This window comes from Triticum urartu, chromosome 2, assembly GCF_003073215.2.
Source record: "Triticum urartu cultivar G1812 chromosome 2, Tu2.1, whole genome shotgun sequence".
NCBI classification, from domain to species: domain Eukaryota; kingdom Viridiplantae; phylum Streptophyta; class Magnoliopsida; order Poales; family Poaceae; genus Triticum; species Triticum urartu.
Window position 1 is genome coordinate 47,359,057 of NC_053023.1, and position 13,368 is coordinate 47,372,424.

At 46.3% G+C, this 13,368-nt stretch overlaps 2 protein-coding genes across 2 annotated transcripts; one reads left to right on the top strand and one right to left on the bottom strand.

The window, feature by feature from the left end:
* The first annotated feature begins 264 nt into the window (after window positions 1–264).
* Window positions 265–2,868, top strand: LOC125540959 (WUSCHEL-related homeobox 11-like). Its single transcript, XM_048704473.1, has 3 exons — window positions 265–952; window positions 2,144–2,319; window positions 2,449–2,868. Exons 1-3 carry the CDS (start codon window positions 349–351, stop codon window positions 2,464–2,466), a joined length of 798 nt encoding a protein of 265 aa, XP_048560430.1. The 5' UTR covers window positions 265–348; the 3' UTR covers window positions 2,467–2,868.
* A 1,551-nt stretch (window positions 2,869–4,419) lies between these two features.
* On the bottom strand, window positions 4,420–7,950 carry LOC125535598 (cyclic dof factor 1-like). The gene is made up of 2 exons (XM_048698663.1): window positions 7,767–7,950; window positions 4,420–6,016 (listed from the first exon to the last, which is right to left on the bottom strand). Exons 1-2 carry the CDS (start codon window positions 7,848–7,850, stop codon window positions 4,661–4,663), a joined length of 1,440 nt encoding a protein of 479 aa, XP_048554620.1. The 5' UTR covers window positions 7,851–7,950; the 3' UTR covers window positions 4,420–4,660.
* Window positions 7,951–13,368: the final 5,418 nt, after the last annotated feature.

Below are 13,368 nucleotides of genomic sequence, written 5' to 3' on the forward strand. Positions count from 1 at the left end.
ACATCACCGTCATGTCATCCCCCCAACACACAACCTCACCTTCACCGGGACACGGCGAGAGAACGGTGCCCGGAGGCGCCAAGCTGACACCCCGGAGACAGCCGACGAAAAGGAGAGCACCGTTGGTAAAAAGATTCTTTTGTCCTCCACCGGCTGAATCACCACCCGAGGAATGTTACCCCCTCTCACTCGCTCGCAGCAACCGCACTAGCGCGCCATCGACACTATATATAGCGCGCCCGAAGCTTCTGTCTTCACCAAGCAACACATTCCCTCGCTCGCTCTCGCCTCATAGTCCAACGCTCCAATTCCCGGCCATCCTGCTAGCTAGCTCGACCGATCGTGCCCATGGACGGCGGCGGCGGCAACAGCCCGGACCTGCAGCCGGCGGAGCCGGTGCGGTCGCGGTGGACGCCCAAGCCGGAGCAGATACTGATCCTGGAGTCCATCTTCAACAGCGGCATGGTGAACCCGCCCAAGGACGAGACCGTGCGCATCCGCAAGCTCCTCGAGCGCTTCGGCGCCGTCGGCGACGCCAACGTCTTCTACTGGTTCCAGAACCGCCGCTCCCGCTCCCGCCGCCGCCAGCGCCAGCTCCAGGCGCAGGCGCAGGCGCAGGCCCAGGCCCAGGCGCAGGCGTCCGCCGCCTCCTCTGGGTCGCCGCCCGCGCCTGGCGGCCTCGGCTCGGCGGCCTCTTCCACGTCGCTCGGGCTGTTCGCGCACGGAGGCGCCGCGTACAGCTCGTCCTCCTCATCGTCGTCGTGGCCGCCCTCGCCGCCGTCGGTGGGGATGGTGGGGGACATGGACCAGTGCGGGGGCGGCGACGACCTGTTCGCCATCTCGCGGCAGATGGGGTACGCGGACGGCGGCGGCGGCGGCTCCGGGTCGTCGTCGTTCTCTGCGGCCGCCGCGCAGCAGCAGCAGCAGCAGCTCTACTACTCGTGCCAACCTGGTGAGCCCCGCCATGCCATGCATGCCTCGCGCTACCGATGCATGTTTTTGTTCCTCCCAAGTTCTCAACCATGAACTATTCGATCGCACATGCATGCAAGCTAGTTTACGAAATTTCTAATCAACATTTCGGCTTCTTCCTTGATCGGTCGATGGAATTCATTCATTCATTCTTCTTCTTCTTCTTCTTCTTCTTCTTCTTCTTCTTCTTCTTCTTCTTCTTCTTCGCTATAGATTCGGTACAAGAAAATCGCATTGTTTACTTTTTCACCTCTTGTTTGGATTATAACATCAGTGAAGAGATACCTCATGCATCATACATAAATCGGAGGCAATCGAAAAGTTTCAACCAGAAGTTGCATTGTCTTTGCTTTGTTCTTGCATGTATGGACAAACTACAAGTAGTTTCGTGTATGTACTACTTTTGGATCATCGCCGTAATTCTGTTAAAGTTGTCATATATTATGTGGCTTCATTTTTAGTTTTAGTTTTCTATCTGGTAAATAGAGCACAATTGTATTATTTGTTAAAATTCTGTCTCTTTGTTTTAATTGTTTGTTTCATAGGAGTACATGTTTTCAGCCACTTCTAAGGCCAAAAGAGACATGCGCAAGTCAGGCATAATTTCCCCATAATTAGCAACAAACAACCCCATTACATGTATGCTTGTTCTGGTCCAAAATATCACAAGTATTTAAGGCAATGACACAGTCTTCAGGATGAACTCTGACCATTAATCTATGTGCAAACATGTCGTCTCACCTTAAAAAACAGTTAGTGCACATTATAAAATTTTAAATGTAGTAGTAAATATCAATTTCATTGCATGGACGCTTGTACTAGTTCTTTCTTTAAACTTTGAAATGTACTACTACTCCATTTTGGATGGGTGTGGTGCTTAATTAACTGTAACTAATTTAGCCATGTTGAACTCATTCCAAGTTTGTAACCACATTCTATGCTGCGTGCATTATATAATTCTATACTATAGTCGACGCACGCGTGCATATGTACTATGTTAAGCATGCCTGCTCTGAATTTTCCACATCAAACAGCTCATGCATGTTCAGAACAGGGGAACACATTAGCGCGAATATTGGAGGCGTACCATGCCAGATAGCTGATGGGATGTTAATATTTCTTAGAGCTTAATAGAGTATTGATGGTGATTTGTTTGCGTGCGTGCGTGCAGCGGGCATCACGGTGTTCATCAACGGAGTGGCGACGGAGGTGCCACGGGGCCCCATGGACCTGCGCTCCATGTTCGGGCACGACGTGATGCTCGTCCACTCCAGCGGCGGCCTCCTCCCCGTCGACGACTACGGCGTGCTCATGCAGAGCTTGCAGATGGGCGAGAGCTACTACCTGGTCAGTACTCAGTAGCACACGCTGAAAATGCATGCACATACGTATATGATAGACACATCCGATCAACACTAATTCGTGCAAAATGTGTCTTCTCATTGTGCTGTCTTGTAATTTCCTGACGATTGGCAGGTCGCGAGGTCAAATTAATCGAGCTGGCTGGTCGCTGATTGGTGTGAAATTTGAACTGGTTCCTCCGATCGTTGGAGACGGACGCATGCATGCTGCAGGTTTCAGTTAATCTCTCGATGCAAACGGAAGCTTCTTCTAATTAGGACGTACTGTGGAGTGGAACTGGCGACTGCACGATGGGTCGAGAGGCAAGCAGTCCATCAACCGTGCATGCATACGCCATGCCCGTACGTGCCTGGTCGATTGATATAGCAGCAGCTTATAGATATAGCGGCAATATACACTTATAGTGCACCATGTGTCCGGTCCAACATATATCCACCTATGTAATCAATCAACCAAACCATATGCATGCATACCACTGTCACTGTGAAACAGCATTGCAGCCGATGATATCGTGTAGCGTAATCCTAAATTTCACCTCTGCCCGGCCGTCCGAGTCATTCTTTTACCTTACATAATTCCTCTGTATCTGCTTCGTCGAGATCAATGTAACGCCAGATAATACTACAGAGGAGATGTGCACTGTTTCTGCATGGCACGTACGTACAAAAATGTTGCTGTGCACATCGCCGAACCGTAGCTCGCTCGTAGGCGCGGAGATTCCCCCACGGCCACGGGCGGACGTGTCGAGCGACGCCGGGAACAGGTGGGTCGCAAGTGGCTCACCGCCCCGTGCCGACCCGTGCTCACCGCCCCGTGCCGACGCCGGGAACCGTAGCTCACCGCCCCGTGCCGACCAAAAGGAGGACACCGCGTGTCAAAAAGCACGCACACATGTCATTTTCCACCATACTTTTCTCCAACGCGCGCGCGGCCGGGTTCGGAGCTAGGCCTTGGATCTGGTGACCATGATTGACTAATCGAGCATGCACTTGCTCCTCCTCCTCCTCCTCCTCCTGCTTTGGGATCAGATCAGATAAACTACTATGGGTAGTGTAATCTGCCTTCCCTAGCTCATGGACTTTGGTCACCCGCAGCCTACCCTAGCCGATGTATGTCGGTCGAGTGGTGCCTGCCAAAGTGCTGTGGCGTGCATTATCAGTCAGGAATCTACCCGCTCCCCACTAGGAGTACTATATGTGCCAGTCAAACTTAGACACCACGGAAATTCAGTAAGCAACACGCACGCTTTCACGTCTGGCTAGCCGGAGCTTTGACCGCCTCTGCTCTCCGCCTAACATTTGGCTGCGGGGTTGCATCAAAGCTACCGATCGACCAAACGTTATTCCTTCAGAAGAGCCAAAAATGCGCCCAACCTCCAATGGATCAACCAAACGTTGATCATTCAGAAGAGGCAAAATGCAGTGACAGTGAGAGTGCTGCAGTGACGGGCCTCTTACAGGCAGGCCCTTTCGAGTTCCTGCAAGGAGTACACTACTGTATTACACTGCTTCTACTTCAGTGCAGTGCAGGGAGCAAGCATTTTCAGGAGCAAAAATATCCGTTTCAGTGGCAGAGTTAGAATGCTGACACATCTGCTGGGAAGTGAAGAAAAGATGCATGGTGGAGCATGAACAGAAAGAGGCGCTGCACCGAGTCACCGGTCACATCCGCAAAGAGCTTACCGAACCATTGATAAAGAGGGGGCTTTACGACTTGGGAGACTTCCTGAGCTTACAGATCGATGTTGATATAAAGGCGGCACAGTGTGTAGTAGAACAAAGACAAAGACAGGGGCGTCTCAACTAATCAGAATGCAGGCCACAAAGGTGACCAACCACTACTAATTTGGCTTCTAGATAGATAGATAGATAGATAGATAGATAGATAGATAGATAGATACCCATAGCTTACAACCACCACTGGTCATCACTCACATACACACAAATTCCATTCCAGAAGAGAAGCAGATGCATCAGAAAATATTTCTTCAGAGTTGAACTTCTCGTCAGCTGATTTGTGTTTCTAAATCTTGTGGTTCTCAGTAAACATGCCATGTTCTTGTGGCCATTAAGCAGAACACCTGTATGCATTAAGCAATGCTATTAACAATTATTATCATTGTACAACCAAACACATGCCGACGGTCTGATCTGAACCCGGTGGAGTGTTACAGGCTCTACAAGAAAATTACAGGGTAAAAAACAACACCACTATCCCAATAGTACAGTTGCACAACATCTACATCGCCGATCAGTGCTCAGACAACCATCATTTTCTTGATATAGCATGCTTGAAGAAAAGTAAAAACACGACAGGAGTTTCCGTATCACGTCGTCTCCTGGAAGGACGCAAAGCGGGATTGAGCCGCGGGGTTCGCTTGCATGACGCGGGCTGCGTTCGACATTTGCTCCCTGCCACCAGATTTCGGCTGGAACGCTCTAAACATGCCACGCTCGCCAGGTTCAATCCCGAGGGTGGTCCAGATCGAACTCTTTGCAGCTTCGTCGGGGTCATCTATCCGGAGCGTCTTCGGAATCCACAAGGATCTTTCTGCCTTTTCACCACCTCGCGGTTCAGAATCTCTCGGGTGTTTTCCGAGGACTGGAGAACCACTATCTGAACATGTACTACTGCTTGTGGGAGGTGCTGCTGACATGTTATAAGCAGGTCCAAGCCACGGCGCGCTCCACGCGCCATTAGGCCAGGGAGAAACCAATGGCCAGATGGAAGGCGGCATTACAGGGAAAGGAATGGGTGGGCCACAGAATCCTGGCATCGGCACCATTGGTGGAAAGTTCCATTGAATGTTACCTCCATGGCCATTTTCTGAACAATTTGCGGGTTCAGCTGGGACTGGGCACACTGGTGCTGCCATGGCAGGAACACCATTCCATGCTGGATTCCATGGGTACATAAAAGGGGCACCGGGAAAGCAGGGTATAGGAGGCATGGGAGTGACGCCGTTGCAATCCCCGGTAATTCCATTTTGATGTACCCCAACTGCTACTTTAACTGACTCAATCCGTGGATTATCAGAAGTTGTTGCTGAAGGTGGACAGGTCTGGTTCTCACCATTTCTGGGATGTGCTGTTGACGCAGGGTTGCTGTTCTTATTCTGCTCTTCAACTCTCAACAAAGAAGCCATGGAGTTAGGTAGAGTTGAATCAGACCCAAACTTAACTGCTGGTTGATTTTCCTTTATAGGCAATGGAATGACGGAAGCATCACCTCCAGGAGCGGATAGACTGCCTCCTGGAATCAATATACCGTTACAGTTTGTGCTGGAGCTCTTACTCTTGCGCCTACCAGCACCGACAGGGAGGTTTCTCATGCTTCCACCTGCCGTCCAATACCTTTGACAACCCCTGCAAAAATGCCTTGGTTGGTGTATGTTGTAATTGTTGTAGTAACAGAACTTTGTGTCCATGCTGTTACACCGAGGACATGGCAGAATCTTGTCTGGCTTCTTTAGGACCTTCTCTTTGTTTGATCCATCACCCTCGGTCTTAGCTGCTTCCAGTGTGGATTCTGGTTCAGTCATCTCATCACCGTTGGATGTCTGGTTCTCACACGCACTCGAACTATTAAGGCCAGAATTATTTGGTTGACTAAGATTTAAGTCCGGCGGTGTGCATGAATTTTCCTCAGTGATCCTTGTGTCTCCTGTATCTTTGCATGAATCCTGATGATTAGATAAAGAGTAAGTTAAACAAGATGAATGGCAAAGAAACACGTATGTTTATGATAGGATAATAGAACAAACAATAACATATACAAATCCAAGTACTAAAAGCCTTTAATAAATTAATTGTATCTAAGTCATTCACAAAAATGGCATTTTCTGAAATAAACACATAGCTATAACACCATTTGAGCAATGAATGTCTAGTCTATCTTCAATGCTTGTTATATACACAAATATATTTTCGGCAACTAGGAAAGCCTTCTGTGTGTAACATCTTATTTTGTACGGAAGCACACACGACACGACAGTGCACGACACTGGCACGATGGCAAATCCAGCCATTTGCTACTGTTTTATACTTGTCCATGGACGGTGTGATACGCAAATCGTGCAATTATCAGCTGGCAGACGTCGTCCCTGTAGCGGTGCTCTACTTTGTAAGAGGCAGCAAGCTTAAAAAGACGTACCAATATCTAAATAGTATCAGAAAACCAATTAGTTTGCTTCCAAGGGGATATGGTTGATTTGACTGGGAAGCATGACTTGTTCCATTCTTGAATCTGGATGATGGCTATTGTTTTTCTTGCACTCAACATATATTTCTATGTGGCAACACTGACAGAATTTTCCCATGATAGTGCAGAGAGCTTAAAACCTATGGTTACCAGGCAAACATGATGTACATGGTCGAACTCTGGTTTGAGGTTCGAACTTTCAGATGTAAATTAAAAAATTTATAACTTTTAGGAAATTTGGGACTAAGCACAGTGGGCACAGGTGAGTCCAACTGTCGTCAACGATACTATGAATCCATAATTGCTGCTGCGGACCAATCTAAGATTCCAGGACAGTTAAGCTCTATATAGGAACAGAATTTCAGACTAGAAAGAGAAAGGCAACTGTGCATCTATGTCACAGTTGGTGCACAAATCCAGTAGAACCAAGGTAGGAAATTTGATATGGATTTCCATCTACCTAACCCAAAGCACTCATCGCACCCTAAAAGTGAATTTGTCAAAGTACAGACGGTAACTAAAGTGAGCTTTGCATCAAAACGGGCAAACTTTAGAGGAGTTTCCATTTAGATAGAGTCCAGGACTAGCTAGTCCAGAGCTGCTTTAAAATAGCCTGATGTACAAGAACTTGTAACCACATCAAAATCTGCTCAACTATGTAAGATAGGAGAATTGGCCTATCCCTATATGTACCCACCCAAAATTCATGTGCAGATACAGTCAACAGACGCATCACACAGCCATCCTGCAATTACTAGCCATGAAACGAAGCCCATAAATGATACTTTGAACTGCAAAATCAGCTACAAATCGAAAAGCTTGACATGGTCCCTATCTAACTAACCTAACCTAATCAATCTTCCCAAAAGATGCAAAATTAGCAGGGATTCGACTAGGACAAGTGCCTAGCTAAGATCGAGCATATGACTAGATTAGCGACTGCTAAGCCGAAGCGATTATGCCTTGTCTTGCAGTGCTAATTGGAGAATCCATGACTAACTGACATGAACTGATTGAAGCAACCGCCGAGCCGCACCTCCTAATAGCCTTTTCCAATTGCCCACGCGAGAGAAGAAACAGAAGACATATACTTGTACTGTATAAAATCGCACCATTTCCTCGAATCAAATCGCAAGAGGATGAAGAACAGACAGAGCGTCGGACGAACTGAAAGGGGGAGAACAGAACAGAGTAGATTTTGAGGAGGGGAGTAGGAACTCGCGTGACTGCACCTCTGCCGGCGCCTGCGGAGGCGTACGGGGCGGCGCCACGTCGGACTCCGGCGGCTGAGGGTGTGCGGCTCCGGCGAGCTCCATATGGGGGCAAGATCCGACAAGTGGAGTTGGCGACTCAGCTACAAAGGGGGAAAAGATTTGCTCCCATTTAGCCTCGCGTCCGTGCAGCCACACTACTGCACTTTTTGGGTAATTGCATTGTAGTCCTTAGTCTTTAGCGGGTCGGATTCCCCTTCAAATCGCCTCCAATCCACCTAGGGATGGGATTAACCGAACAGAGCCTTAATGGATTCCTGCTTTCGAACTCATTTGTGGTTTTTCTCCTTCCCTTTTTCACCTGTGTTCGTATGAACACGTGATTGTCACAAAACAAAAATGACTGTTGGATTACAAGATAACTTACCTTTCATATCGAGCGGTGTATAAACACGTGATGATATGGCACATATCATCCTTTTGTTTACTCCCTTCAGTTCATATTAAGTTATGTTAATTTTAGTATAAAGTTATACTAAGCAAATGATTTAATATGGAACTGAGGGAGTACATGTTAACAAGGTCTATACGGCTTCTTTGTCAACAGTGGCGAATCTTGGATGAAAATGAAGGACAGGCTCAACTTCTGAGTACAAGGGTTGGAACGGGTAAACAGCAGGCTAGACATAGGCTAGACACAAGACAGTGGACTGAGATGGGCTAGGAACTAGTAGTAAATTTTTGATTTTCAATTTCAGAGGGCATGCTTGAGCCTGTTGAAGCATGCCCGGTAGAATCGCCATTGTTTGTCTGGTAAGTCAGCTTTCAGATGAGGTAGGTTCCCGTGTGTTTGTGTTTGGGAGGTGGTGTGCTTTTATTGAGTTTGATGTGTCGTTGGCGGGAGTAGTCTTGGTCATGGATGTATCTTTTTGTCCGGTTTTTCGTGATTAACCCGGCAACAGATCTTCTTCTAAATCAATAGAACAAGCAAAGCTTTTGCCTTGGTTTAACAAAAAAATGGTTCTCATGTGTCCGTGGAGTGAACAAGATCAAAAAGACTAATTAAGTAGATGAATGTGAGTGTCAACTATTGATGTCTTTGTTTTTCTTCATTTGTCACGTCATATCAATCGACTATAATCCCTTTAGATCAAATAGGCATGTCGACGACTATTGCTTTGATAAGATGGGAATGTCAATAGTTATGGAATCGGCAAAATTTTGAATATAAGGAGCATGATCCGGAGAACACAAAATCATACGAGGGAGATTATGAACGACTCACCCCCATTCTTACAGGATTACTATGTTATGGACTCCACGGGATTCATGATGAGAGGAATAGCAAAATACTAGAATGATCATGTTGTTATGGTGTATCCGCTTCCTAAAACTTGGCAAAACGAACATATTCATACATTTTGAAAAATTCCAGAAAAGAAGCCACACCCACATGTATCCTTACATTTAACTCTCTCTTTTTTTGCGAGGATCCTTACTTTTAACTTGCTCTTGAAAAATTTGCAAAATATAACCTTCTGTGACCTGGGTGAAAATGATCTTTTCGGAGTTCTTTAAATCTGCAAATATACCTTTTTTCTGAGTTCTAGAAAGTGGATTCCGGTGCAAAAATCCGCTCCCCGTTATAGACGTGGGTATTATCAGCATCCATTTAGCAATGTGGTTACGCGGCGTAGACTTGTTTGTGGTTACGAGATAGTTAGGGGGTTGTTTAGCAAAGGGACACATGTGGTTTACCTCACTGGGAGAGGCCGGTGGCCGGCGACTGGTGCGGCCGGTCCGGGCCCCAGTCAGCGGCCGGGAAGCAATCCTTGGCCACGAATTTCCGCGGCCCCACCGCTCAGTGGGCCCCACGTCCGGGCACGTCATTCCGCCCTCGCTGTCAATCTGAGTGTGCGGTGGGGAAAACAGCCGGGCGCACGTACCCGAAAAGCCGTTGCTGCTAGCGCACTTACGCCTCGCGGAGTAGCATGTGAGGCTGTTTACGTGGGTCCGGTCGTGGCTTGGGCCCGCTGTCTGCGGAGTGAGGGTGCCATCCAGGGAGGAAAAAAAGTAATAAAGACACCAAAAAAAATAGTAAGAAACGGAGGCCGGCGAGAGAAGCTTTTGCCTTTTGAGTCGTGCCTTTCTTGGAGCAACAACACGTGGACATCACTCCTCCGGTGTAAATTTAGTTTTTGTTTGGTTTATCTTTGGTCATGCAAAAGTTATTACTAAAAAAGTTTTTTTTCAAAGAAATAATTTTACCAAGGATCAAGTCATTCTTTTACGGATTTGAAATTTATTTATTTTATACTAGCGTATATGGCAGGGGGCTGAAAATTGTTTAGAAGGGCAGCAAATTTCCAGCTTGACCAACTCGACGCTGGCTGGACTCTTTATTGCTCCATGAAAAATACATTTTAGACCTTTTAGGCACGAGAAGCTGCATATGCGTCTGTGTCCACACATCCTGCCCTGGCATGTTAGCAACCACATGATAAAAATCTTTTTCTCTGCTCCCAGTTCCTTAGGCAATATATTATACACAGATGGCGCCATTTTTCAGCCTGCAACTTGCACGATGGTGTATACTAATCTCACATGGACCGCATGTTGTTGGTCCCTCTCCATCCTTGGATGCCTAAAGAACCGATGCAGTGGCCACTTGAAAACGATTGCTTCTTTTTTATTTTTTATTTTTTTGAAACAACAAACAAGACGTCTCGTGATCTTGCGTATATAGACATACTCAGGATTTCAAGTGCGCCATAGTCTGTGCGGGTTGAGATCCTCTGCAGTACCGTATGGTGCTGTAGTGTGGATGACATGTGGGGCCAGGTCTCACATGGCAGTGATTGTACAACACCGTACAGTACTGCAAAGGATCCTAACCCAATCTGTGCATGATGGTCATGTTTTCCATAAACCGTTCGACCATGCACTGAGGAAGACCCCAAAACGAAGGAAATTCGAGCTGGGAAGGAGAATAGTGGAAGGGAAACGAGCCTGCAACTTTTTATGCTCTTTTGGAACGAAAATACCACACCCACCGGTCACCACTTTACCGGCTGCTAGCGAGGGAAAGGGAAGCTGATGAGAGGTAAGGGAAAAGTCCATTTAATGAATAGGTTCACTACATATTGTACTATCTCTAGACCCCCTCTCTATACTCCCTCATAATATATGGATCCCCCCGGATAATATTGATCCTCCAACAGCTGACATATCTTATCTAACTCCCGGAAACCTGGGCATGGCCTTTTCGAACTTAGTTGATTTCGCAAGAAGCAACTTGAAAAGCACAAAAACTACATCTAAACAAACCTTACGTCTTCGTTCGGCTCATTCTTGCTTATCTCACCCTATTTCCTTACTTTAGCTTAGAAGTAGGCATATGGGAAGTTATACAAAGATGACTTATCGATTGGCCTAAGCTTACTCAATTCCATTCTTTCCAATATCATATACGCCTAGAGAAATGCATCTATCTCCTCTCCCCCCTTCTTTCTTTTTATCCATTTTATATACCTAGTCGAAGACTACTTCAGATTATAGGGCCGGCTTTTCTACCCATTGACTGGGACCGATCACTGTGTTTGACCGCTCTTGGTATTCAGACCTTGGACTTCTTCGCTAGGAGCTGATCCATTCTTGAAGAGCTCTATACATAAAGAGAAGGCGTATTCACTTAAAGGACTGTGAAATCTACCCTATGCCCCGAAAAGTCTAGGCACCTAAATAAAGTAAAGATGGGATCCCTGACCAATAGATTAAGCTATCCAATGCGTTAGGAACCTTTTTCTTCCCCCTTCTCTTCTTCGCTTTGCTATGTTACTCGTTTTGCAGATGGTTGGTCACCACTCTTAGGCTTTTTGTTCTCTGCTTGTGGTGGGTCTCCAATCTTGATCCAATGCTGACTTAATAGGGAAACCTACCCAGAAAATGCCCCCTTTTCCGGTCAGGTTAACAAAGCATGTAAACCAAGAGCGGAACGAAGAGCTAAAACGTCACCTTTACCCTTATCCTATTTCTTTCTTCCTTGTAAACCAGACCGCGTCATTCCTTTTTTCTTTCTTTGGTAAGGAAGGGACGGCTATTCCCACAGGTTGATCTTGATAAAATGTGCAGCGATAAGCAACTAATAATCTCGATGCAGGACTGTCGTTCCCATAGGTTCCTCCTCCAAAACCTTCTTAGGCGAAAAAGACTGGAAGGGCTTATTCCAACTGCTGATTACTGATAACCTTCTACCGGGAAAGATTTCCTTCTATGCCTAGTGGTTTTTGAATAGGAAATGGGAAAGGCAGAGATAATTTACTCAAATTCCACTATGTTATGTATACAATGATCGGGTTGCGTCTGGTATGATCGGGGTGCTTTATCTAAACTAGGCAGGATAACTTGGCTAACTTTCCTACTCTGATACCATCTCTGAATGGCAGGTACTCTCAACCGCCGTAACGAAGGAATGAATCTATTAAGTGAGAAAGAGCCCTCGTGGCAGCTATATCCGCGAGGATTCCAAGTGTTCTAATTCATCTCGTTACAGACCCACATCAAACATGCAACTGCTTGTCGCATACTCCTGCTACTCCGACCTACGCTTCTCACATCACATCCTTGGTCCTTAAACGACGGTATATTCTTTTTTCCGGGTTCTATGAGCGTCAATGGAGACACTTCCCCCTTCTTCGACATATGAATATGCCTCGCCTCAAAGATAAAGAAATCATGAGTAAGGAGAGAGATTCTCCACACGAACGAACGACCCGTCAGGTTCGAACTGACTTAGGTTGAACCAGGACCCACCTATCTCCACCAAGAAGGAATCACTTTGGTTACGCAGTTCAGTTGGCGATAAAAGCCAACCTAATCTGCGGGCCGGTAGGCCAGCCAACTAACTCTTCAAATGAAGAACTTATTTCCCCACACCTATCTCTATGAAACTTCCTTCATAGTTAGGAGGTTTTTTTTTAGCTTTTTGTCTCTTTTACCGCAGGAAGTTCTCCAAAAGTATGAAAGGACGGAGGGCTTTGTACCAACCATTCTAGTGTGGTTGGATTCTGTTCAACAACCCAAGGACTTTCCACACATTTTTGGTTCTTTCCACTTCTTGAAGTGATTGAGACAACTACGAAGAAACGACGAGTCCCAACTACGGATATATAAGAACCGAAACTGCTCGAAGCATTCCATCTGGCATAAGCATCTAGATAATCTGGAATGCGACGTGGCATTCCCGAAAGCCCTAAGAAATGCATGGGAAAGAAGGTCAGATTAACCCTGAAAAAAGTGATCCAAAAATGGATTTGGCCTAAAGTTTCAGGATATGTCCGACCAAAGATTTTACCCACCCAATAGTAAAATCCAGCAAATAAAGCAAAAATGACTCCCATAGAAAGTACATAATGGAAATGTGCAACCACATAATAAGTATCATGTAGAGCAATATCTAGCCCAGAGTTTGCTAGAACTATTCCAGTGAGCCCTCCTATGGTGAACAAAAAGATGAACCCTAGAGCAAATAACATGGGTGTTTTGTATTGTATCGAACCTCCCCACATGGTACCAATCCAACTAAAGATTTTGATTCCTATGGGCACAGCTATGATCATGGTAC

What these genes read in the sequence shown, in the direction of transcription:
- LOC125540959 (XM_048704473.1), top strand. Translation starts at nt 349, where the DNA reads ATGGACGGCGGCGGCGGCAACAGCCCGGACCTGCAGCCGGCGGAGCCG. An exon ending in CTACTACTCGTGCCAACCTG is followed by an intron (nt 953 to 2,143) that starts GTGAGCCCCGCC and finishes GCGTGCGTGCAG; the next exon opens with CGGGCATCACGGTGTTCATC.
- LOC125535598 (XM_048698663.1), bottom strand. Translation starts at nt 7,850, where the DNA reads ATGGAGCTCGCCGGAGCCGCACACCCTCAGCCGCCGGAGTCCGACGTG. An exon ending in CTCCGCAGGCGCCGGCAGAG is followed by an intron (nt 6,017 to 7,766) that starts GTGCAGTCACGC and finishes TCTAATCATCAG; the next exon opens with GATTCATGCAAAGATACAGG.